Source organism: Colletotrichum jinshuiense, chromosome 2, assembly GCF_051148585.1.
Source record: "Colletotrichum jinshuiense chromosome 2, complete sequence".
NCBI lineage: Eukaryota > Fungi > Ascomycota > Sordariomycetes > Glomerellales > Glomerellaceae > Colletotrichum > Colletotrichum jinshuiense.
This window is the reverse complement of record NC_139309.1, coordinates 4,961,575-4,987,416: the sequence shown is the minus strand read 5'-3', so window position 1 is coordinate 4,987,416 and position 25,842 is coordinate 4,961,575. Positions and strand designations below refer to the sequence as shown.

Sequence of the window (25,842 nt, the reverse complement as noted above, 5' to 3'; positions counted from 1 at the left end):
AGTAGAACCGACTTGGACCACTCTCACAAAAGAGTGCTTAGCAGAAACAATACAGGTAGCGTGGTTATTATTATATTGAAAGTTCTCCATCGTAACCGTCACTTGGCCTTCCCATCCAGGGATTAATTCTGCTATGTAGCTGTTCGCAACTCGGATCGGCACATGGATGGCATAACTTGCATCAAGAGGTGTCTCATTTCATCACAGGATCTCGTGTCCCCTATGTTGCACAATCAAAGGCTTGCCCTAAGTACCGAAACCTCGATCCCACCGCCACCCACCGCCTATAGAAACAACAATACATAACAGAAAACATCATCCTGCCCTTCCCCTCCCTCACTTGTTCCAACGACTATCAGGGAGGGTAGAGGAGGGAACAGACTGGAAGTCGGTGGCAGCAGGTCTATATAACCCCCTCCCTATGCGTCCTGTCTCGTCTTCACTTCTTTTTAATGAGCAAAACAAAAAAGGGTAATCGGTGGAAAAACAAAACATATCTGGAAGCTGCCACCCATATTGGAGACTGCGGCCAATCTTTCAACATTAAGGCGGGTTTCGATAACTAATTTTACCGGAAACCGGCCTTGACCTCGGTGCGCGGCCACTCAAACAACACGTCTCCGCCGTAGACATCCGCCGTGATGCGGCTGATACGCAGCTCCACCTCGCCGTAGAAGCGCTCGCACTCGCGCAGTACCTTGATCACCAGCTTCTGGCTGAGAGCAGGGTCGTCAGCGTCGCCAAAGTGCTTCTCGATGCGCTTCCGCAACGTCTCGATACCCTTGCGGACCTCGCGCGAGTCATACGTCGCCAGCACCTTGTTGAACGTTGACTTTGAGTTTGACGGCTGCGACGCGATGCTTGTGCCAGGCTTGCCCGACTGCAGCTGGCCCTCGATGTTCTCGAGATATTCGAGAAGCTTCCCGAGCGGGCGGCGCATAACCGCGTTCAGGTAGAGGCCCATGTGCTCGTTCAGCTCGTTCGTTGCGGCTTCGCGCCAGTCTTCAAGAACGTCGAGGCTGTGCGTGTTGACCTCCTCCAGGAAATGGTTCATGTTCTCGATGAGGAGAATGTGGAAGTTGAGCGCCTCCTTGTCTTCCGGGTCCGCGCCCGCCGCACCAACGCTGACGGCCGGATTCTCGCGGGCGATGATCTTGAGCGAGTCGAACATTGACTTGAGGATACGGTCGTACTCACGGTCGACCGTCTTGCGTACACCCAGGCTCGGGTCGATGCCCGAGAGGATGTTCTCCACCGCGTTGGAGAACTGGGGGAAGACGCGGATAAAGGAGATGACGCCCTTACGCTTGTTGATTTTGACCTTTGTCTCCTCAATGGCCCGAATCTGCTCGTCGACAAATTTCTTGAAGCGAGACTCCAGGACGCCATGTACCTTCTGCAAAAGGGCGTTCAGGAAATCCTGGTTGGATTGTTGAATGTCCACGAGGTTTCGTTCTAGGACAGCCAGAACGCCAGCACCTTGTCTTTGAGATGGTTAGCATTAGGAGGCGTGTCAAGGGTGTATATGCAAACTTACAAAGGATCGGCCTGAAGGACCCATTCGATGAGTTTTGAGACTTCCTGCTCCAAGAAAGAGTAAATCACTTCCATCGCCTTAGTCACTCTCCGAGCAAGGTCGCGATTGGGCTCCATCAACCGATGTCGTCGCAAGTCGCCACCTCTCCGATCTCTTGGTCTGCTTACCGCGACAAGATCGGGGAAGTCCGACTGCTCCATCGTCGTGGCGTGGAAAAAGTCGACAATGAAGTTCTGCTCCATTTCGACCAACGGCAAAAGGTCATCCAATACTTGGCCAAACACCTCATATGGGAGGCTACGTCGCTCAGCCGCCTGGTTCAGGTTCGTCCTGCTGCTGGTGTCCACAGGCGAACGCAAACTCTTGGCCAGCGTTTGACTTCGCTTGACGGTGAGCTTCCTGACAGTGGTCGCTTTGCCTTCCTGCTGCTTTTCGACTTCAAAAGTAAACAGGAGCTCGGATGTCTCTTCGGCAGTCATTTTACGCGCATTGCGCTTCCATGCCTCCAAAACCTGGCGGAATTCGTTTTTGTACACGGGGTGGCTCTTGTCTTGGTAGACCTGGATCATGCGATCCCAATTGGCGGGATCAACGTCTTTGGCGTATTTGATTAGGGGGCTGTACTTCCAGAGCATGTCGCGACCCGAGTCGTGGTGGCGAGAGTCCACCTTTCTCGAAAGAGCTTCGCGAAGCGCTCTATTCGTCTCGTTGTAGGCTTCGTCGAATTGTTGCGCCATATAACCAACCAACCGCCGCACGAAGACGGCGCTTTCTTGCCGGTACATCTCTTTCTTTTCCTGGACGATTCTCATCTTGCCGTAGTCGGTGTTTTCAAGTCCCACGGCCTGGTCCGCTTCTTCGCCAAGATCTTCGCTCTTTCTGGGTTCACTACCAAGCAGCGAAGGATCAATCTTGATCATAGCCTTATAGAGGGTAACTAGAGACGCCTCAATGTCTTCGAGGCCTGCCGGGTCCTCCAGCGGGGCGGCTCTCAAAGCGTTGAGGTCAGCCGAAGTGATAGTAGTCGTTTCAAGGAGAGACTCCAGTTCCTTCTTGAGCAGTTTCTGGTTGGCAGTCTGCACTTGAAGACCTTGACCTTGGGCTTCAATGTATGCTATGTCATCGGATAGCGTCTATTTCGCATCAGTAAATGTCTCGATAATGAGATTTGCCGACTTACCGAAAGTTCGACACTGTACAGCGTCAGAAGATTCTCCATCTCTTCACACTCAGCAACTGCCAAGTCAATACCGCGCTTGATGGCCTCAACTCGGTCATCCTCTTCCCGGAATCGGGCAAGCCAGCCACCTGCTTGTGCCTTGTTGAGTTCTCGCTCGAGGTCTGTCCTCATCTCCTCGACATTGCGAGATCTCATCTGCTCGCCAGGTACCCAGCCGAAGTAGTCTAACCATTTTGTGAACTCGCCACTCCTGTTATCCAAGACAGTGGGGTCAATTCCTAGAGAACCTAAGTACTTGGCGTCATTGCCGACAATCATCGACTTCCGCGCCTCCGCCTTGTCGGTTGACTCCTCGGACTTCTTGGACTCCTTGATCTTGATGACCTCCTTAATAGAAGGTTGCAGGCTAGTCGGGCGGCTAGAGTTGGGAACTGTGACTTTCACCTCAGGCACGCCAGATATGCGCTTGGAAGGCTCAGCAGTAACGGCAGTTTCAGAAGCAGTAGGCTCTGGTGATGCCACCTTGGGCCCGTCGGAAGAGGTCGGCCGGGGCGGGGGTTGGAACACAGTGGTGACCCCTTCGGCTGGCTCGGTGCTCTTGCCAGCGGCTTGTCGTAATCTTTCACCCGCGCCACCAGGCCGGGGCTTGAACGCCGCGGCAGCAGATGCGGCTTTCCAGAGCACGCCAGCAAGGTCCCCTTTGGATTTCTTCGACTTGATCATCGGGCCAAGACCTGGCCGACTCTCGTCGTCTAGATCAACAGGTTCCGCAGGCATAGGAGGACGAGGTTCACGATCTGCAGGTTCTTCGGGTATGGGATCCTCCACCGCAGGCACCGGCGCAGAAGGCGGGGCTAGGGGCGGTGACGGAACTATTGGAGAAACAGGCGCAGGAGGGACAGAAACTTCGGATGGCGGCGAGACGATCGCAAGATTTGGCCTCGTAGGTGTGGCGCCATTTCGCGTGGGGGTTCTCAGCGCTGGGGGGATATCTGCCGTTGCAGCGTCCACAGGTGTAAGAGGAGTAACCGGTCTGTTGTATGAACCTGTTTCAGACCGCTGTGATATAGAGTTCTTCCTGCCAGACATGCGTTCTGTGTTTCTTGGCGGAGGGGCTACTTGGTCTCGTCGCATCCCCGGGCTCAATAATGGTGCTGGGACCAAGTCTCTGTCGGAAAAGCCTTGCGGCCGCGCCGGGTCCATCGGTGGTCTCTTCCTCTCGGGCGGTCGCTCTCTCTCTTCCTGAATCTGTGGAGGAGGCACCGGAACCGGCTCGGTCGTGGCCTCGGCAAACCTGCCAAAGGACCCAGGGCCTGGGCCAGGCATGCCGTTCCTCGAGCGGGGCGGCATGCTGCTCGCATCCTCACTCCTTGCTCCCAGGGATGGAGAGAAGGATTCTTGACTCTGGTTTCCGTAGCGTCTTAGGGAAGGGGGTTCTTGCGAAAAGGACGATGTCATACTCCCGACGGGGGAGTTGGAAGCCATTCCGTTGAGAGGTGGCGGCCGTCGTGGGCCTGGAGGGCCTGGTGAAGGTGTACCATAGTTGGAGGTGGGCGCATTCGGGGCGCCTAGGTTGGCCTGGCTAGTAGCAGAGTCTGGCAAGGCAGGGGCCCTTGAGGGGGCTTGCAAAGGAGGCGGCGGCGGTCTTCGGTCGTTCCTCAGAATCTGGGCCATTTCGGCCTGGTCGAAGCCCGACAGCTCGGGGACCTTGCCTCCGGTGTATTTGCCATAGATCTTGACCAAGCTGGCAATGAAGAACCTCTTTTCCTTGTCCGATTGCGCATTCCAGAAATAGGGCTTGCCGATAGTCACGACAAAGCCCGTATCGCCAGCCCATTCGCGGAAGGTCGGGTTGGCGGGAGGGCCGGTGAAGGACTCGATGGCGGAGAGGTCGTCTAGATTCCATGTCTTTCCAATTGAGAAGGATCCGTTCGCATTTTCCTTGGTCTTGTGCATACGCACACGACCCGATTTCCTTACAGCGACGACAATGATACGGGGTTTCTGGGCTTCGGGGGTTCGTGCTTGAGGCGGTGGAGGGGAGGTCGGATAGGAGGAGTATTCGGTGATTCGGATGTGGGTGATGTATGTCTCGAGCACTGTGGACGGAAAACAAAGGTCAGCATTGAGAGCAAACGGGGGTCTTTTTGTCTCAACAAAGGAGAGAGGGGAGATTTGACGCACGCGACCCGTCTACATCTTTCTTGATGAAGCAACTCTCGATGATGCGCCGCTTCTCATCCTCGAATCGCTGGGCCCTGTTGTCCATGGCTGCTCCGTTAGGGCGGTCCCGTCGCAGTGGAATAGAGTAATCATGAGGGGGTTCGCGGTGCAAGGGGAGCAGGCATTTGCATGATTATCGCGGGCTTCGGACAATGGCGTGGCGGTTCGATGGGGGGGGAAGGCGCTCCGAAGGGGTTTGATGAGGTTGAGGTGGGATTTCGAGGTCGTGTCGTGATGCAGGCCAGAAGGGGAGCGACGTGTGCTGTGTCTGGCTGTCTGTCCTTGGGGGAGCTTGCTGCCAGCCTTGGGCCCCGCCGAGCGTTGGGGGGGTGAAAGTATCTTGACCCTTCAGTCCGGGGCTCCTGTTAGTGCACAGCTAGCCAGCAACTTCGGTAGCGCCGCCACCGGATGACTTGCAGCTTGTAAAAGAATTGCTATGGCTTTTCTGGATTTGAATCTTGGCATCAGTTCTTACTGCCGATTTATGAATATTTTTCCTGCGTTATTCTACCTTCTTGTGCCCCATATTCAAGGTCTTCGAGTGTAGTATCTCTAAACAGACCGGTCCCACGTCGACTCCACGATACATTGTCGGCACCCGCCCAATGCCTGTATATTATATGCTACCTGACGGCACCTTGCAGCGGCCTTTACTCCCTCTGGGCTATGTAATCCAATGCGAGGACAGCGGCACCTACAAATACCACAACGGAATGTACCGCCACTAATCGACTTCCGTTGTCTCACATTCGTTTGGTTCGTTCACGCTCGATTTATCCCTCTTTTTCTTCTTACATCTTTGCCAGGCAGGACTTGTGTTGAGAACTTGCTTTAAATGGTAAGTTAACCTCACACACATAATTCAGTGGGTACTGTGAACAACCCACTCTTACCATGTACTGTGTATCCCCCATCCATGCACCGAACCGATATCAGACGCATCATTGACCAAGGTTGCGGTAGGAGAGCTCGGGCGCTCGTCGTCATGCCTCTCACTCATCCATGTTTCAAGCTGCCCGGCCCATGAATGAAATAACCCCCTCCGCGCCCCTCTTCAGTGCAACATCTTCCGGGTTTCCGATTCTATTTCTTTGCCTCTTCTCCTGCCGAAACCCGGGTACTTTTGACGTCTAGCTTATAACTCTTCTCGGGCCGCCATCTCGCCGAATTCTCCAGGCGTCACCCGGCACTCTCACGGGATTCTCATCACCATTGCCAGTTCAAAGACTTTCGATGCTCGAATAGTATCGTCAGATGTCTGGCAAGAGACTTTGGTCAGCAGGCACTGCAGCTTTAATTGACCTGTGATCTTACACATCAGACGGGCCGCCAGGACCCTGAGTCGCACACAGGCCAATGTGAAAGCTTATGAACGAAAACCCACACACTAATCACGTACAATCGGACAAAACTAGTTCATCGTCATTTTATATTGTCGCTCATATATATACCTATATGCGCGTCGGATTCGTATGCTGTCTCCGGAATAGTGGCAGCTGAAGCAGCCTCAATGAAAGCTGTATAGTATATTGTAGTTATGTTGACTCAGTCTTAGCCAAAATCATCGTACCTACGGCTGTATGGAAACTAGTATTCTTGTTGAACCCTGATTTCTGTTTCTGGTTCTTCGTCTCCAATTTGTTGCCGTCTGTATTGCAAGGTATCAAGGAAAGCCGTGTTGGCATTATTTCAGTATTTCCAGGATGTTCGGGCATACAAATGAAGTATAAGCTTTTAATCTTAAGCAATTCAAGTCAGCCGCATGGGTAGTATAATTTTCTCATCGAAGAAAGGGCTCGACTGGTCGGCAGCATTGCAACTGCCGAGTCTTTCTTTGCTTTTACCGCCCGCCCAGTGAAGTTCAACAGCGCCATCTCCTTGGTTCAAAGCCACATTTGCCTCATGAAGATTGGCCCTAGCCAGCTGATTCGTCATCTGCACCTGGTATGCATTTAGGAATGGGCGGTATTTCAGCTGCAGTACAATTTCTCCACGACACGCAGCCTTTTTCTTTTAGAGTGATCGTCTGCCTCATCGTAGTCCTCTCTAGGCTCTCTCATATACCCTCCTTTAACCTTGAGCCATGACACACCGCTTCATGCAGTCGAAAAGAAACGCCATTACCATGCCGTTCCACATCAAAAGTCCCTCCCTTGGCGTTCTTGATGACGAACACGAAACCACTCACCGCTCTGCAATGGCTATGGAGATCCTCCTTGGGGCCATCCACCTCCTTGCTCGGCTTGTTGCCACGTCATATGATCTGCCGCCTCTGCTCCATCCAGTTGAAAGGACTGTAGCCTCAAGCAAGGGGAGCCTGCGTCGATTCCACCGAGACAGGGTCACTCTAGTTCTTCTTAGGTTCCTCCATGGTAAGTTGTCGTTGTACTTGCAGGCAATTTTCTTCTTGCCTGTGTACTTTGTTTGGTTGCCTGCGTTGAGATAAGTGGCTTGGTTCATTTGGCGTGGTTTCCACAACTTATCGCTGTTTCTGTTTGCTTCTTCATCCATCGGTTGACGTTGTTGGCGGCGCGCAACTTCCCAAAGTTGTAGGCTGCGTGTCAAGAAGCTGTTCTGCAAGCGCTGTGTTCCAGGAGCCTGGGCCAGATGTTGCTCGCACACTATGACTTGACCCTTTGGTCAAAGGTTTCAATGATACGGCTGGGATTACACTGCATACCGCCATTTCTGCCATCTTTCGCTGCAGCGGTAATATCGGTAGACTGTGGATCATTTCTAAGTACTGCCTAGTTGAAAGCCAACCATTGTGTCAAGTTTGAAAACGAGGTTCAATATTGGTTGCCGCTGAACTACTCTATACAAGTGTGATGTTCTCTATTGGATATCCGATACTCCTTCATCGGCCTCTAAGCTACCGTATATCTGCCGACACGCCTGTCAACCCATATAACTAACCCTCGAGCTCGTTGAGAGAAATACTGGATCGACTGGCTGACTGATTCCCATTCCCCTGCAAATTGGGCATTTCAGCTAGTCTTGCCAGTTTAGAAAGCGCTAGTTAAGAATATATGCATACCAGAAGCAGTGCGGGCGGATTCGCAAGAGCCAAGGATCAGATACCGACGATAAAATTTGCGATTCACAATAATAGACGGACGGTACAACTATAATTCAGCTTTGGAGTTTTGGAGCCATTTCTATTTCGCTCGCTTGGCCTTAGTGGCCATTCATTCTATTTACGTGGGCTATCTCCCTCCGCCTCTCCCTATCGTGTCTCGTCCGTAGATACACACTGCGCCACAAACCAGCGAGCCTGCCCATATCCAACCTGATTTCCTATACTTTGTTATATCATACACTCGTAGATATCACCCTCCAGATACTCCCTCCGTATCTTTTGTAGTTTACCAACCGAAATAACCAGATATGCCAACTTAAAAAACAAGTGCTGTTAAAATGCCAATTGCCGATAGATCATGTCTCATATCCCTTTCTGTTCCCTCCTCATTATCTTTTTGTCCCAAATCATTCTTGCGTTTCCTTAAATGACCCTCTTCCGTAGATGAGGGCCGAAGCGATGTGCTTCCAAGTGTCGTCACAGCGCCGCGCGCTCTGTATGTCTTTGTGGTATCATGATGTGGTTGCGACGACGGTAGTAGTAGTAGCAGTGGCAGCAGCCGCAGACAGCAGGTTCCGAGATGAGCGACATCACCGCCGCTGCCGCCGAAGCAGAAAGGCGGTGATCAGTCGTCGACAATCTCGTCAGAGCTGCTACTGCTCGATCCTGAAGTGACGCTCATGCTCTGGCGCGCGACGTGGACTAATCTGTAGATGCCAAAGGCGACGAGGGCGAGCACGACGAAGAGGACGATGACAATGATGGCGATGACATCGTTTTGTTTAACCATGGCTGCTAGTGTAGCGCGTAGGTTCCGTCAGATGAGACTGACGGAGGACCTGACGGAAATGGGAAGGGGTAATGGGAAAGGTGGGTTTGTGTCGGTGTGGGGACCGAGGGGAAGGGGGGAAGTCCCGGCGGATGGGGAGAGAGACACGGAGCTGTGGGGTCGCCCGTGGCCGAGAAATGTGATGTCTCGGGAATTGTTGGAATTTTGACAATAAATTGTTCTTTCCAACGGTCGGTCAGATTGAGCGCGGGTAGTGCGTGGATAACTGCTCGGCAATGCCCTTGTCCAAATTCCAATTGGGAGAAGACCAGCGTGTGTGCAGATGCCGAACTTTTGGTGAGCTGCTCCAAAGATTCCCCGCGATGTACAAGATGGCAAGTACCGGTTTGTATGGGGTCCGAGGGGTGGTTGGAAGTGTTGACCCAGGGGAGACGACGAAGACGATGGTGGCAGCGTTTGAGCGTTGTAGAGCCTCTTTCTGAATTGGGTTTGTAAGGTAAAAATGGGCTTTACAGTTGCAACTTTGAATATACCAGAGGGAACAAAAAGAGAAAAAGCCGGCAAAGTGAGGAATGTTGCGCGGGCAGCTACACGTTAAAAAGCAGCGTTGCCCCGCCACCAGTTTTCCCAGCCCCAAGTCAATAAAAATGCGAGAGGCTGGTCCCAAAAACCGCCGTCAGCGCCGCGACACCACCCAACCGCCCGCGAAGCAGGGGTCTAGAGCCGTTTTTAGTGGGGATTTCGGGCTCACCACAGGGGTTTGGCGTCTTACCCAACCTCGCCGTCTTTGCCAACATGCAGGTTCCGCCCCGCCCTTGTTGTCCTTTCGTCCCGGGAGACAAGTACACTCGCTGCCAAGTTCGGTGGTCGGGTGACTTTGTCGTACCTGCATTGTGCCTGGACGTGCTCTCGGAGGCACCCGCTTGAGCCCTGAGGACATGGGATGTCCTTCATGAACTTGAGACAAGGATCGTGGGCTGGCGTGGACGCCATTGGGATATCTGGTGAGGTAAGACTTCGAAAAGCCCTTGTTATCCAAGGATTGGCGGTCGGGCTGGTGTTTAGTTCCTGGATTGGTTCCTGGGTTACTTGCAAGGCAGAGGGCCATACGAGCTTACGCCGCATCCTGAACCAGGAATCGCCCGCCGTCCATGGTGACGCAGCGCAATCATTACCACGACCCGACACACCACGCATAACAGCAAGATCAACTCGAGAACCATGTCTTTTGGATTCTCAGCAACTACTGCGAATCCTAGTAGCACAATTCGTGCGCTTCTGCCAACTAAGATGTAACCTAACGCAGTTACTCCGCCAGGAAACCTCAGGCTGGATTAAAGCTGAGACCCGACGCAACTGTTTTCGAGGACCCTGAACGCGCAAAAATCAAAAGTGCTAGAAGTAAGAACCGAGGTCCAGAAAATACCTCCTGATGGTATTCCATAATATCAACCCAAACGCCGTTCCCATCCTAGTCGATCCCACGTATCTCGCCCTTTTTTTTATTTACGTCTCCGCTTCTGGCGTGGGGACATCAGCGTCCGGCGCAGCCTTGATAATGCGGATGTGTCGCTCGTAGAATTGCAGCATCTAGAAGTCTGTGAGCCTCTGCATCCCAAAAAGTCGTGGGACATAACAAATGGGTGTCTCACCTTTTGCGGGCAACGCTTGTACACCACTTCCTTCGAGTGCTTCGTCTTCTGTCCATTTCTCCAGTTGAGGTAGATAATGAGCGAACCCGAGGTCTCATCTTCGCAGGCGTCAATACTCTCGACGTCGTCCTCCCAGCTGCCGCTTGGCAGGGTCCAAGCCTTGCTTTTGGCTGCCGTCGCTGTGACTGAGGGGGTCGATTCTGCGGGGTGGCCGTTTCGCTTAGATTTCTTGCTGGTCGCCGGAGGTGTAGTCGATGACGTCGAAGGACGACCACGCTTCTTGGTTGTCTTGGCCTTGGACTTCTCTTCGAACAGCTTCTCACGTCCGCCAAGCTTCCTGAGGTATTCCTCCAAGATCTCTGATGCGCCATCCCTGACGACATGTCAGCCTGTGATCGAGAGGTCGCGTCTTGTGAACAAAGACAGCTCTTTTCTTACTTCAAGCTGTCTTCAGGCTCCCAGGTCTGGTCCGCCTTCTTTTCGTAGCCCTCCCACTTGACACGGAAGTTAACGGTGCCCTGCGAGCCATGTTAGTACGAGAGCCGCACAAGCCTAAGTGAGAGGGGCGCATACATCCTCGGCAACCTGGTGATCGAGAATCTTCTCGACGACATATCTGGAGCCATGTCAGCCAGTAGCCCAGCTTGATTATTGGCCGCGCAGGATGTACTCGTCGGCATCCAGGTCCTCATCATCGTCTTCTTCTTCGTCTTGATCGGGTTCGGCGGATTCAACGGGTTTGGCGGCGTCGCCATTCAGATCGCCCTTGACCTTGGGAATATCATCCTCGCTCTTAGCATCGGCGACATCCTCTCTGTACTCGACCGATCGGCTCTTCGGACGCTTCTCAAGGGGTATCGCAAAGTTGCCAATAACGTCGCCGTCCACGTCAGACTGCTCGTCGTCGCTGATGGCTGCAGTTTTGATTAGCTTCCTGAGTTTTCCACTTTTGTAAACCCTTGGGCGCGCCATATTGGAAAATGGAGGGGTATTGGAGTGGTTGTCGCGTCGGAAGGTGGGTTGTCGCAAAGTAGACGCGCCTGGTATCGAGGCGCGACGGCAGTTGTAAGGGTGCAAAAGGCAAATGGGAGCTTACCGGGAGGCATAGTGAATTATTCTTTTTTTGCGGGCAGGTAGTAGTTGCAAAAAAGGTGAACCGTGTAAACGGAAGTTACGCAAGGTGAACAATGGCAAGAGACAACGACAATCGCACCAGCCGGCCTGAAGCCGTGTGGAAAACTGCCCCAGCTGTGCATCATTCTGGAGAAGTGGTGAGGCTGATGCGCGGAGCATTCTTAGCGCAGCCACATGTGGCGCTTGAATGTGTCACGTGAGTCAAATCACAAGCTACAGCAGCTCCCGGTGGGTAGCGCTTGCCCGCGTTGCCCCCATTCTTCCTGGCAGGTTCTGAAAGAGCTTGTGTGGAGCCCCGAACCGGTGGACCAAGCTCCATAATACATCAGTGTCCTGTTGAGCATTGAGATCGTAAAGCCAGCTAGCCGAGTGTGAACAGGCGCTTCAACATCTAATTCCCTCTCTCATTTTTGGATGAAATTTGAGTTCCCATCATGAACTAAAAAATTCTGGGGGTGACTCGGATTTTGTAGCCCCTGCTGTCTTGACAAAGAGGGTGTGTGAAATCTTCATAATAGCAGTTTCAACGGTTGTTCCTTTTTGGCAGGTAGTTTGCTTGTCTGGCAAGGCTAGATAGAAACCGGATCTCTTCAACAGCAATCATAGTGATGACACGATCACGCACAGTTGGTTCCTCTGTCCTTTTCCCCTTTGTTCATTCTCATTTCTTTTGTTTGCTCTTCAATACTCTGACTAGTTTCATATTAATTCTATTCACGTCTGGAATTGACCCCACGCCCTTTGCCACCATTGTCTACTGTCCTGACCGCGGAATCTTGTCCTTGGCCAATTGGATGGTCCATGACAGAGAGTAACAGAGCCAGGCTCGATTGCAAGACATGCTACAGAAATCCCTGTCTCGATACGACAGGTTGTCTTGAAATCAATTGATGCAACTGACATGAAATGGCTCAATCCTCTGGAAAGGAAAGTCCCAAGGCACGGATAAGCTTGTGACGCTTCAAACCAAGGCGGGAAATCCCTCGGTATGCGACGTGTCTGCATGCAACTGCAGAAGCGTAATGAGCTTTTCATCAAATCTCTGCAGTGCAATAGGGGCAGCGATTGCTGAGGCAAAAACAACCGCCAACAACACATACTTTATGAGGCTTGGACAAACGCAGGAAAGAACATGGATCTTGGTTCTACAGCTGGCCGGCAAGTGCCAGCCCTGCTCAGATGCAAGGTCCAGTGGACATGGACGGACAGCGCCTCTGTCCTCCCTCGCGTCGACGCCAGGCCTGGTTGGAAATTCGTGGCACTCAGGACGCTGGGCCAGCATGTACTTGCTGCTCTGGATCAGGACCAAACATGTCGTGTTACTGGGGGTGTCAGCTTCAGCTGCCGTGGAAGAGACGGCGGGAAATTATCGGTGTCCTGCAGGTTGGTTTGCAAACGACCTCCTTTGATGGGGCCAGGGCTTGGACGAGACGGCCCGGACAAGGTTGATCCAAGATGCTGCGTCTGCGGGAGGCTACGCTAGACGGCCGGCTTCCAGGGGACGCCCAGGGCCGGGAGCAATTGGAGCAACTCGCCAGCGGGCGACAGGAAGCGCCGCCGCGCCGCAGGCTCGAGGGCCAGGTCGCGAATATATGTCTTCCTTGCGTCGCGTCTTGCAGATGCCAAACCCCGTTATTCGACGCAGGAAAACGGAGTCTCGTTGCGCCGGATGTTATTCCCCGGCCAAGGACGGAGAGGAAGCAGCAAGAAGACGAAAGGGAAAGGCAAACATTTGGCAGAGCGGGAGATTGTTTCCAGGTGGAATCCCCGAGTTTCTCGTCGAAACAACACTGTCCGATGTTGTCACTGGCCAGCGACAGAAACCTAAAGGGCGTGCAATGTTTGTGAGACGGAATCTGTCAGGTCTGTCGGCACCGTTGGCACCAGCTCCTTCACCGGCTCCCCTGGATGATCTCCCGGAAACCCCCTGAAAACTGGATCGGACACAAGCCAGTGGGACCCTTGGAGCCTAAAGAAACGAACCGGGAATGCCAACGCGCGCCCCGGTCAGTCGACCAGTCTAGCCAGGATTCATAAAGCGCGGTGAGTTGGGAGAGACGTGTTTGGCACGAGACGTTGGCTTTAGGCCTCTCTCTCTCTCTTTCTCTCTCTCTCTCGGATGCCTCTCTCTCTGCCTTTCCGTGCCTTGGATTGGGCCCGTCCATAGCTACAACCGGCGACGGCTGTCGAATGTGGGCAACCACCAGGAGTGTAACTACGAGCCCTTCGCGTTGGTTCGAGTCAGAGCGACCAGGTTTGCCCAACTCAATTCGGTCTCAATGAGGCAGCTCGGCAGGGTAGAAGAAGTGTACCTCTGTTCCTGAAAGACAGGGGGCGTTGGGGACAGATCCCCAAGGCGAGAAAAAAACCGAAGAAAAGAGACGAAAAAGCCTGGCAAGTTTGCTTGGATCAAAAGTTCCCCCCGTGCACCCCCAACGGCACTAGACCAGTTAGATATGAGGCACAGGCTCTCTTTTCCGCGGGACCAGATCAGCACTAAGCGAACGGCAGGACATGTGAGAGGGCCAGAGACTGGAATGAGGGCGGCGGCGAGAGAGCGGCTGAGCGGGAAGACTGTGACATCTGAGCCAACCCATTGGCTCTCTGGTGACATACAGAGTTGGAGAGTTGGTGGGCACGGTAGACCAACAGGAGAGCGCCAATTGAGTCTCGTGGAGGATGGAGCTGCGCGCAGGGAAGGAGTAACTTTCGGTTGATCTCTCGAGTGACTCCTTGTCTCGTAGTATATATGATGATCTCATAAGTCCTGCCGCTGTGCTGTGAGTGCGCGGTTAAGAGAGAGGCTCCCTGAACACTGCCAACACCTCACGGGCAGTGACAGGTGGTTGGAGCCAAGTAAATACAAATCAATATGTACTGTTACCATGTCTGCACTTCACCTCAAAAGAAGGCCAAGATTTGTTCAAAATCCGTTCCACGGATGCACCTCGTTGGCCAATCGAACCCCCCCCCCCCCCCCTCCGCGCCCCCGTCCGCCGCCGCCTCCCTTATCCGTACAGCGACCTTCACGTACCCAGCATGGTAGCGTCACCTCGCTATGAAAAGGGCATCAGCGCAGAGGTGGGACCACCATACGGCCCTGGACACTGGACGGGCCTGATCTGGGCCGTCCTTGGCTCGTCTGTGCTGGCCACTGGCGCTAATCTGGGGGAACTGGATGGGGAGGGGGGGGTCAGCTCGTCTTTTTTGGCGCGGGTCGTGCTGCTGCTACCCCTGCCGTCCTTCCTTATTAAAAAAAAAACTGCAATAATTAAATCCCGGGTGACATTTTTGCAACTTCCCCTTACTCTGTACTTTTACTTTCCACCACCGTCGTCCTACCCTTTCACCCACCCCTCTTCGTTTACCTTACAAGAGGTCGAGAGACTGCGAGAGTCTACGGTTGAATTAGAGACTGCAACGGCGAGACTTACTCCTTAATACCCGGGATCGCCTCTCGCCAAAGCCTCGCTACCTTGCCCACTTCTCGTACCCGACCTGGACCTGAACAGCCCTTCCTCGTCACAAGGATTGGCTGCGTTCTGTTCGTGCGAGGGTAGCAGCTGCTTCTCGACGTCTCCCACGACCTCCTTCTCTTCGCACACTCGTTTGGCTCTTCAGCATCTAGTCTTTCTTTTAGTTTCCCCAACTTTTTTTATTATTCCCATCTGTCACTCTCTCCTTGCGTAACTACTCTGTCCTTCCCATCTCGTTTCCTTACCGTACCTACCTACTTAAAATTTGCTGGCTCCGCCTTCGACCACTTTCCCGACCCATCTACATATGACCCCCGATTACATAGCTCCCCTGGAGCAGCTGCAAGAGTCCTTTTACATAAAAGCCTTGTAGCCACGAACCGAACTCGTCCCTACCGTCGACACATTTTTCGAAACACTCGTTATCCCCCACCCTCTTTAGCACCAATCCTCGAGCGATAATGGCCGAAACTGCGAGCAATGCCGACTCGAGCCAACAGAAACTGAGCGCCCCCAAGGACAAGAGTTGTCCGTACTGTGGCCAGGCCTTCACCTCGTCCTCTCTCGGGCGCCATCTCGATCTCTACATCAAGGAGAAGAACCCCAAGCCTCCAGATGGAATCCACGATGTCGACGCAATCAAGCGCCTGCGAGGGGGCATCACACGGAGACAGCCCCGGGGATCGTTGGGCACTAGGAATGCCTCGACCCCGGCCAGCACCCCGAGAGCTGCCCCAGCCAAGCGTGACGGTCCGCAAGATACCGAATCCAGCAAGTCCCCGGCCCTGCCCAAGGACGGTCAATATGCCGTAGATTCGACCCTGAGCAAATACCCCTGGACACCGTCGTGGGAGGCCACGGGTGTCATCAACAACATCCCCCCAAAAAACGGCAACAGCGATGTTGCTGCCTCTACCGACGGAGAGGGCAGCCAGAACGCGGGGAAAAGGCCGCGACAAGTGAGCAAGCAGGTGATGCAGAAGGCCCAGTTCGATGTGAAGCACAAGCTCGCCGATGCCATGGATACCGCCCGCGCGGCCGAGCTTGCGTTGAGAGAGCTCTTGAGCTCGTGGAGAGCTGCCAAGTAAGTCCATTGACATGTGACACGGGAAATCCGCAATTATTAACCCCAAGATAGACAACACATCGACAACAACTCCATGCCTTTTGACTTTGACCCTCTCGCTCTCGACTTCCCTGCTTTGACTCTGCAATGCCTCGCCTCGCCGCCTACCCTTTTCTCCTCCACACAACACCCCACTTCCACGTCCTGGTCCGTACAATCACCTGGCCAAAGAGAATACGACGCTCTGAGGGCATTCTTCCAAGAAGAGTTCAGCAATTGGAAGATCACATGTGCCACTGCTACTACGGCAGCAATGGACGAGCTGACGTATCCCCCTCGTGAGGGGCCGGTCCGAGACACCCGCGAGGCCGTCAAAAAGGCCGAAAAGTCGGCGGAAACCCTCGAGAAGCAGGTAAACGAGCACCTGCAGTCAGCTTTTGCCGTTTGGAACACTCTTCCTGTGCAGCGGCGCAATGAGCTGTGGCTATTGGAAATGGCACGAAGCGTGGGCAGGAAGCAGACAGAGATCGACAAGATGAAGGACGACCAACACAGACTGCAGCAGGAGAATGCCAACTTGAAATCCCAGATTGACCAGTTGAACCGCCTTCAACAACCGCGAGAGTTCAAGTTATTCTCCCCGGCCACAGTTCCGCTCGAGCGGCAGCTCCTAACGCACGTACTGGAGGCCGGTATCAAGAGTGGTGGCCGCGGCGTCGGCCTGCGACTCGAGGACCGACAGTTGGATCTTAATGACATTGTAGTACGGGCGATTGAACGGTGGAAGACTGTCATTAGCATGAATCGTGTCGCCAACAGCGGCATGAATGCACAGAGGGCCTTGGAACAGACAGCAAGCAGCACGCCAACACCGACTCCAACTCCTCAACAGCAGCAGCAACAGAACCCACAACAACAACAACAACAACAGGCGCAGCCGCCGCAACAGCAACAACAACTTCAACGGCAGCAGGTGCAACAGTTTCCAAGCCCCGTTCACCGGCAATCGACGACGAGTACCAATGGCCATAGCGACCCAGGTGCGTCGACGAGCGGCCCACCTTCAATCGAAGATGCAAGCGACCAGGACGCCGACGCAGATGCCGATGCCGATGCAGAGATGGAGGACGATGACAGTTTTGCGGTAATGAACACCCCCACCACAAAACCCATGCCGCAGCAGCCAATTCAGCGGCAGAACACACTCGAAGTGCCACGGACGAGACCTGTACAGCAAAGAGGCGCGAGCGATGCGCGGTTCATGATGCAGAATGGAAATCCGAATGCGAATAGGAGTGGAATTAACATGAGCCGGTCGATGCCAAATATGCAGGCTACGATGCAGGGCATGCATGGTGGTGACATGGGAATGGCCATGTCCCAAGTAAGAGGTGATCCAATGTACATGGATTGAGACGATCTATCGTACCTGGATTAATAGGTTTTCAAAAACTCGGACTGGAGGGCAAAAGGCCGCGGCATACTTCTTTATGCCGCAGCTTGTTTTCAGGGCGATAGCCCATTGTATAAGCTTAGTTTACACGGTTGCATATCTGAGGCACATAAAGCGTAGCCCAGAATGACCTTTCGGGCCTTTTTTTTGTTGATGTTTTTAGTACAAATTCACCTGTCGGATGAAACAGGAACTCTTCCATCACCACTTCTGACATTTCTCTGAGGCTTGTGAACTTCGATGAGCGCCGTCTTCCCCCTTTCCCTCTCTCCGAGGCAACCAATGGCAAGGTGGAGGCTCTTGGGCTCAATCGAAGAGAGATGACTACCTAACTTATCCACAACTTTGATTGCGGGCTGATTCAGAATGGCTTTCAAGGATCCGATTCCCTCTGGATCCTGTCAAAATTGCTTAGTGTTACCATTGCACCGGTGACGCTACGGTGAAAAGGTGGGGGGCGGTTTTTGCTCTCCACTGTGGGAATGCTTGGCTCCCCCGGGGGATTTCTTTGTCGCAGGTTAAGAGAGCTGCCGAAGCATAAAGCAACCTCGTTTAACTCGGCAATGGTCAACGAGCGAGATGGGCAATGAAAACGGCAGTGTGTTTCACCAAGGCCCTCGTCGTCGTTGTCTTCGACCCAGGTACTCGGGGAATCGGAATGGCTACCGGGCTGCTGGTGTGGGCCGGGAATTGGGTTGATCTTTATGTTCACGGCAATAGGGGAGGGGTTGACAAGAGGACATAAATGACTTACAAGGGTCCCTCCCCGCGGGGATGAAAACACCAGAAAGGATAAACCTCCGGGCTGTGGGGACTTTGTATAAATCGAGGCTCTTGTCTTTGATGTTGCTGCTGTTGTGTTGTGGCCCTCATCGTTGGGTTATGTTCTTGTCACAAATGGGGAGGGAGGGCCGAGTTCCCGTCAAACTTCAGTTTTCCACGACAGCCGAGGCGGAGCTGTCGGAAATGGCAGTCTTCGCCTAATCCAATCTCTCGGAACCAGGGCAAATCCCCTCCCCCTTACTCCCTGGCGTGGTAATGAGACGAGAATAGAACAGCCGCGGCGCTCCTTGGCTACCGTGACTTCCTGTCCCCGCAACCAAATACCGTGCTCCGTCAACACGACGGTGTGGGACGCTCATCTGCAGAGCCTCCTTTTCCGGAGAGAGAGCAATTCCCGGCTGGTTGGCGCCCCCACGGCCGAGCAATGCTGATGCCGCGCGGTTGCCTCTTGAGACGGGGGAAGAGGGGGGCGCAGCCGAGATATTGGAATTTCTGGGCCGTGCCATGGAGCTCTTCGGCCGCTAGTGGGAGTCGGTAGTGGGGGGAGGGGGGAATAAGAGACATGGTTAGGGTCGTTTGTATTCGTATCATGGTTTCCCGGTGATGATCCGAAAGAATTGTCGGCAGCGAGGTAGGTCTCGGAGGAACACGCCTCCCTTGCTGGGGTGAGGTGGTCGAGTTGATGCCGATGGGCAAGGCTTCCTCTGTGTGGTGTTCCTCCCTTTGGATTATCCCGGGGGGTATGTGTTTTGAGGACTTGGGTGGCGAGCACCAGCCTTGAAAAGGGGAGGGGGGGTGCGGTAGTCTACGCTGCCAGGGGAAGAAGAGATAGTGGGAATACAGAGCAAAGATGCTTCCAGCCTCGCTTATCGTTAACTCTAGGATGTGAAGGCATCAGCTTCTGTTGCTGATATCACTAAGCATGCCTGTTAGCTATGGTGCTGAGGATAGATATAGTGTTGTTGTGTCATCTAGCCGAAGGTCATCTCAGTATCAGGGAAGAGCTCCATATGAGACGGCAATAATATCGTAAATAGAGAGTTTAGATCGTTTCTATTGGTCGAACAAGCTCAACCACAAGTCATCTCAAAACCCTCTTAGTGAACTGTCTTGAGCGTGTTATCTCACTTCACTGAGCTACTATTAAAGGCGCCGGAACCACGAAACTTGCATGACTGGATGGCGGGTATAGTTTCCGGGCGGTATTTATACTCCCTTTCCCCCCATCCTCTCTTCGTTTCTTCTCTATACTTCCACCCAAGCAACGGTCGCAGTTGGCACCCATGCCGACAGGTTGATGTCTCGTCAGTGAATCACGAGCCTTTCCAATCTGTAATTCCGAGTTGATAAGTGAAGCCTTAGATGATTGGCAATTCAAGATATTCGATACATAATAATAATTACTGTTGGTCCTCTCCTGATGCCTTTCATTCTCCATCTAAGAATATTCACATACGGGCGACACAAGTGAGCGTGGTCTCAACTTTCTAGCAACTGGCTGGTCAAGTTCTAGAGAAGGAAACCGCGAATTCAATCATTATCAAGTTCTACATATCATGCAACTGGCTCGTCTGAACTGATGATATCCTTGTTGTACGGGGGTGTAGGAAACAACCAAAGACCTAAACCGCAATAACATTGGCAAGCTAAGTAAATCTCTTGCCTCCACTTCATGTACAGCTCTTATAGAGACTTTCAGCAGTTTTGATTTATAAATGAATTACACCACACTTGGTTTTATATAGATGTTTCATTACCGTCTGAATCAACTCGTTTGTTCCCTGCGTTCAGCCGACGTATTCGCTGGACCAAGATACGGATAGTGAAAAGAAAGCCCAGAAGTTAGTTTCAACCACCTAGGCAACCCACTCATGATTTCTCCTTCGTCGTCACATAATAAATGTATCCAATGGTTCTACTTATAGGGTAGAGAAACGCCAAACACTAGGTTTGTAGGACATGCCACTGAAGTCCAGCAAAACAAAAAGAAAAGAATTCAAAGTCATGTTGCGACTGGACAAGAGGACTCATCGACGATACCAGCTTTCTGCGCTATCATGACTCAGGCGAAATATGAAGCCCATCCGATTGTATCTGTACATTTTTTCTACGCGAACTAGATGTGTATGAAAAGCAAAAAGATATCATGACAAGGTGTTGTACACACATAGACTGCCTTCATGTCTACGTTTGTAAATGAACCTCACGACCGCAGTCATTAAGAATCTTATGAGTCGAGGATGCTAATTAAGACTAAATGAATGTTAAATTTCTTAACTTGTCAATCCCAATCGTCTTGAATAACTGTAAGACTCGATCAGGATGGTATCTGATAATCTTAGAACCCCTCGAGGTTGCTTAGTGTTTAGTCTAGATTTTTCGATATATATGAGGACCGGGACATTGCTCAGCTTCAGAGGTTCAGGCCTTCCCAAAGTTTTAATAAAAACATCCAGTGAAATTTGGCGACGGAAACTTGCGTGATTCACGATAGAAGACGACGGGCTGAAGTTGAAATGTGACGGTACCAGAAAGGAACGTCCCTGTATGTCAATGTCTTAATGCAGGGACCACCCCCACACTCCCGGTACCCTGCAAGGTACGTACAAAGCACCTCTCTAACCCCACCGACGCGCTCCGGCACATTAACCGCGTCTCCCACTTCCACCAAATTTGCCATTGTCGTCAACCGGAGACTCAAAGATAGTCATCGCAAGCACAATAACCCGATCCATCGACGTCATATCCCCGACACCATCGTCTCGCAAACCGGCCACTAAGTTTCCTGTGACCCCGGGCCTGAGGTCCCCGATCCGACCCGACCATGCCCGTCCTCGACCGTCGCAGGCCAAACCAGCGCCGCCCCGAAAGACGAGTCGTCGATGATGACGACGATGAATCCCAAATCCAGCTCCCAGAATACGAACCCCTCGCCTGCCCGCTGACGGCCGAAGCAAAGCGCGCAATCGCAGACCTCTCCAATAGCCGCGACGTCCACCGTTACCAAAACCATGTCAAGACCTCCATCCGCCACCTCGGCACCTCCGTCGCGGGCATCAACGACGCTGCCCGGTCACGCCACGAGGCCCTCCGGCGCATGGCAGAGAAGCGGGCAGAGTCCAATGACCCTGAGAGCCAAGAGAAACATGAGCGCGAGCTGGAAATCGAGGCACATGCTGCAATACTCGACACTGAGGTCCCGTCCCTAACATCCCAGGCCGAGGCCGCCCTCCGCGACCTCATCGACAGGCAGATCGAGCTCGACGACGAAAAGGCCGCGCTGGCAGACACTGTGTCATTCTTTCAGATGCTGCCCGAACAGCAAACCCGTCCGCGCCGGCGGACCAGAGCCGAAAACAACGAGGACGACGAGAACCCCGACAACGACGAAACGGTAGACGAGCTGCCTCCTCCGCCTGAACAGTCCGTCATCGATGTCCTCCGTCAGAATAAAGCAGACAAGTCTCGGGAGTACGAAAATCTTAACGCATACCAACGCTACGCCCTCAACAACGACTATGCCGCCTTCAAGAAGCTCTGGCACGACGCCGCCCACGGTGACGCCGAGGTACCCCTCCCCAATGCGAAGCGCTGGTTTGACGACGCCGGCAACCCCGTCATGCCCACCGCACCCGGCACATCCCGGAACTCTACGAACGAAGCGGGAGGCGCCGCCGCGGACGACAGCGATGAGGACCTGGTCATCGCCGGCGAGGTCAGGGACTACAGGTGTCCGCTGTCCATGCAGCTGTTCCAGGAACCGGCCAGCAACCGCGTGTGCAGTCACACGTATGAGAAGCAGTGGATCGTCGACATGCTGCGCAAGGCGCCGAACAAGCGTGCCCTGTGCCCGGTGGCGGGCTGTTCCAGGGTAAGTTGAGAATGATGGCGGAGAACGTCCCCTCTGAGAGCTCTTTCGACTAACCAAAACGAACTGCAGGAACTGGGTCTTGATGATCTGTATGACGACCAGGTGATTCTGCGCAAGATGAAGCGCGCCCTGGAGGAACAGCGTCGGCGGGAGGAAGAGGAAGAGGCGAGCAGCAGTAGCAGCTCCGAGGAGGGCGGGGACAATGAGAGGCCGCGCAAGGTCAAGCGGGAGGCCCGCTCGAGGAGCCACAAGCGCAAGGTCGAAGAGATTGATGATTGAGCGAGCGGTTTTCTTCTTCTTTGGGACTGCGTCTCTGCTTGGCAGCATTTGCTTGGGGCCGACTCGGCGTGGGCGTTACCGGACGCGTTTGGAACGATGACATAGGGATGGATATGAGAGTAATGATACCCCAAAAGCCAATAACAAAAACTGCCGTTGACGACGCCAGTAAATTACATGTTGAAACTTTGCTTTATGATTATGCATCTGCACCTTATTTACTCCGCCCGCCATGCAAGAGCGCGCTGTCATGTTGGACACATGCAAAAGAGCGCCGATATTTACATCCCACCCCCATCTCTGCCGGTGTGGCAGCCAAAGTCCTCTCTCTTCCCCCTCGCCCGGCTTCAAGCGCTGGAATCGCAAGCCCTCGCCAGTGCAACTCCCGCGCCTAATAACGAGCTCTCTTTCGCCAGCACAAGGTCGATGCCCCTATCCTTGCTGTCGACCAGCGCATCCACGTACCCCTGGCACGTTGCCAGATACCCCGGGTAGCACTCGATGACGCTGCCGTTGTACGCGACCATTGTCCGTACCAAGGCCGACTCCTCCTCCGCCCTCTCGGGGGATGTTTCGTCCGGCATCTCCTCGTTCAGGCCCTCGAGGCGCAGGGACCAGATGGCATGTATGCACGCGGCGATGATGGCGGCCGACCTCCTCGAAACGAGCGACGCGAGGGTGCGCAGGGCGGACATGTCGGATGCTGTTGGGGTGTGAGATGACGGGTGTTGTGCCACGAAGAGGTCGATGGACGACGCAAATGACGGTGACGTATCACTGTGACATTGTTAGCAGGGGCTCACACGGTCTACGGTTTTGTTTGTGGGTGGGAAATGTACCCTTCAATGGCAGATATCGTTTCCGATTTTAGAGAGTACGGCTCGTCGAGCGACTTGGGCACAACGCCCGCAAAGAGCCCCGTCGTCCGGATCGCCTCGACCAGGGCAAACCTCACCACCTCGCCCAGGTAATACCCGCTAACCATCTGCTCCAGTGGCTGGAAATCCGGCCTCGGATGCGCCTGCTTCAGTAACCTGTCCCAGCGCGTCACGCTCAGAACATCCCCGCCGAACATGCCAAGCTCCGTGTTGACGATGACATCGCGCGCCTCAGCCCACCACTCTTGTGGGCGGTCGCCGAACTTGGGCCTCCCGACGAGCGACACGGGCAGGTGGGCGGCGATGTTAACGCCGGTGCCGAGGATGAGGCCGAACCGCGTGGCCGGGTGTATGTAGGCCTGCGAGAGCAGCGTGGCGCCTCCGTCGTTGAGGATGACGCACAGCTGAGCGTTCATGCCCTTTGCCGCGCAGGCGGACTCGATAACCTCGCCGAGGTCTTGGCCCATGAGGCCCTCTGCGGCAAGAAAGCCCTTGCCCATGCCGTGGATGCGGCCGCCTTTCAGTGATGTTTGCCTGCGATGGTCAGTCTCTGAGCCCGGACGTGTGTAAGTTGAGGGAGGGGGCAAACACTTACTCAATGGGGAAACTCCAGGCCAGAGCCATGGGCATTGGCTGTGAAGGGTCCCGGCCGTCGTGTGACACCATCTCCCATATCCTCTCGGCCATCCAGCCGAAGAAGGCCATGCCCTCTAGATTTCTGATGGCCGAGTCGATCTGAAAGGAACTCATCCGCACGATCTCGCTCTCCCGCCCCCTGGCGCCGCGGCCCCGCAATTCCACAAGCGCAACACGCAGGGTCGACCCCCCCACATCCACCGCCAGATACTGACCGACTTCGTGACCGCCAGGGAGCTGGTGGTTGTACGAGGGCAGCATGCAAGCCATGCTGGTCTGCAGTTTTTCCCTAAACTGCGCCTTTAGGGCGTTGGACAGCTCGAGCAGCCCATCGTTGAGCAAAGGGCCCATGAGCAGGTCCTCGGCCTCCTTCAAGAACTCATCGACGCTCCGCGCCGAGGGGACCGTCGCGGACTTGGAGCACGCGACATTCGACTTGGTCGATCTCCCGGGGACGGGCTGAGGTGTGATCCAGAAGGAGAGGAGGGCCTGTATCAGAGACTTGCCCCGGAGCAGCTGCTTGACAACGGCGGCCAAGAATGATTTTGAAAAGGTGGTCATGGCAGGAACGAGTGGCTGCATGACATTAGGGAAGGGTTCGGACGGGTAAGATGCGGACGATGCTGGATGGTGCTGGAGCGTCTAGCTGTCGAGGTATTGGGATGTAAATAAACGGAGCTGGGCACGAGCCATGTCCCCGGAGACGGGCCGGCAAAGATAAGTGAGGTAGATGGCGAGAGGAGGGGGGGAGGAGGAGGAGCAGTAGGAGGGTCGCAAAATATGTTATGTCAAGAAATAAGACGACGTTTAAACGGCTCCACGGCGGGCTCCAGGCGGACGGACTGGTAGCAGATCGACAGGTACGAGCCGCGAGGGTGATGGGTGACAAGTGCACGGAGAAGAATGAAACCTGCCGAAGCTCGTTCGACAGCTCGGGGTTGGCGGAGGTGGGATGTCGTATCCAACGGGGGATGGCAGCTGGATGAATAACAAACTGGAGGGAGGCGATGGCGACAATGGCCGGCAGCCAATGGGTCACGGAGCAGATCAGAGCAGAGCCGAGCAGAGCAACGGCGTCTGGGGGTGAGGAGAGGTGTGTGGTGGTCAAGGTGAGGGCGGGAACGACCGAAGGAGCTCTCTCGTCAACGTCGCACAGGCGATGGGGCGACACACCGTAATCCCGATACCAGGTTCATCCGGCCCAGTCCAGTCCAGGCTCGATGCTCCAGTCCACCTCAGTCGGTGGCTGAAGGCTCGTGTCGATGGATGGGAGGGGGCCGGGGACGGTGATGGGACGAGACGGACACTGGGGGGGGGGGGGTGGCAAGCAGGAGACGAGACCCGGTAAACGACGCCAGGGACGGGTGCAACGAGCAACCGGAACACAGAGTCAGAGGGTGGAATTGGGCGAGAGGCTTCTCCTAGGTGCTAGACAAGGACGGCAAAGGCAAAGCCACAATTGCATCTCAAGGGAAAGACAGACGAGGGGGATGAGGTGTAGGGCGCCGAGACAGCGGATGGGCACGGTGAGCAGCCACTAATTCATGTGCGGCAACCTACCTGGCCCAAGGTACGGTACCCCTAGGATCATCCGGGCTTAACCTGCCAGCTGAGTGTGTGTGCGAGCGAGCGTGAGTGTGTGCGTCCGTCCAGGCATGATGGGCATTGATTGTCGTGGGTTGAGCTTGAAGGGTTAAGATGGATGGGGAAAGGAGTCGCCCCTCCAGCTGTAACGTTGCCTTTGATAATCCCCTCCATACTAAGGCGAGCTGGAGCACAGGTGTGTTGTTGGGGGCTGACCAATT

At 54.1% G+C, this 25,842-nt stretch overlaps 5 protein-coding genes across 5 annotated transcripts; 2 read left to right on the top strand and 3 right to left on the bottom strand.

Moving 5' to 3' along the window:
- Positions 1-568: 568 nt before the first annotated feature.
- On the bottom strand, positions 569-4,986 carry EsH8_II_001303 (exocyst complex component Sec3-domain-containing protein; the record flags this gene model as incomplete). The annotated part of the gene is made up of 4 exons (XM_083264601.1): positions 569-1,484; positions 1,538-2,670; positions 2,718-4,816; positions 4,902-4,986. The coding sequence occupies 4 exons, from the start codon at positions 4,984-4,986 to the stop codon at positions 569-571; spliced, it is 4,233 nt and encodes a 1,410-aa protein (XP_083121923.1).
- Positions 4,987-10,315: 5,329 nt separating this feature from the next.
- Positions 10,316-11,567, bottom strand: EsH8_II_001302 (uncharacterized protein; the record flags this gene model as incomplete). The annotated part of the gene is made up of 6 exons (XM_083264600.1): positions 10,316-10,399; positions 10,462-10,834; positions 10,900-10,979; positions 11,035-11,077; positions 11,132-11,375; positions 11,558-11,567. 6 exons carry the CDS (start codon positions 11,565-11,567, stop codon positions 10,316-10,318), a joined length of 834 nt encoding a protein of 277 aa, XP_083121922.1.
- Positions 11,568-15,532: 3,965 nt separating this feature from the next.
- Positions 15,533-17,551, top strand: EsH8_II_001301 (uncharacterized protein; the record flags this gene model as incomplete). Its single annotated transcript, XM_083264599.1, has 2 exons — positions 15,533-16,155; positions 16,210-17,551. 2 exons carry the CDS (start codon positions 15,533-15,535, stop codon positions 17,549-17,551), a joined length of 1,965 nt encoding a protein of 654 aa, XP_083121921.1.
- Positions 17,552-21,197: 3,646 nt separating this feature from the next.
- EsH8_II_001300 (SUMO ligase MMS21) lies at positions 21,198-22,523 on the top strand (the record flags this gene model as incomplete). The annotated part of the gene is made up of 2 exons (XM_083264598.1): positions 21,198-22,244; positions 22,314-22,523. The coding sequence occupies 2 exons, from the start codon at positions 21,198-21,200 to the stop codon at positions 22,521-22,523; spliced, it is 1,257 nt and encodes a 418-aa protein (XP_083121920.1).
- A 347-nt stretch (positions 22,524-22,870) lies between these two features.
- On the bottom strand, positions 22,871-24,598 carry EsH8_II_001299 (hexokinase family protein; the record flags this gene model as incomplete). The annotated part of the gene is made up of 3 exons (XM_083264597.1): positions 22,871-23,300; positions 23,363-23,935; positions 23,997-24,598. 3 exons carry the CDS (start codon positions 24,596-24,598, stop codon positions 22,871-22,873), a joined length of 1,605 nt encoding a protein of 534 aa, XP_083121919.1.
- Between the last annotated feature and the right edge of the window lie 1,244 nt (positions 24,599-25,842).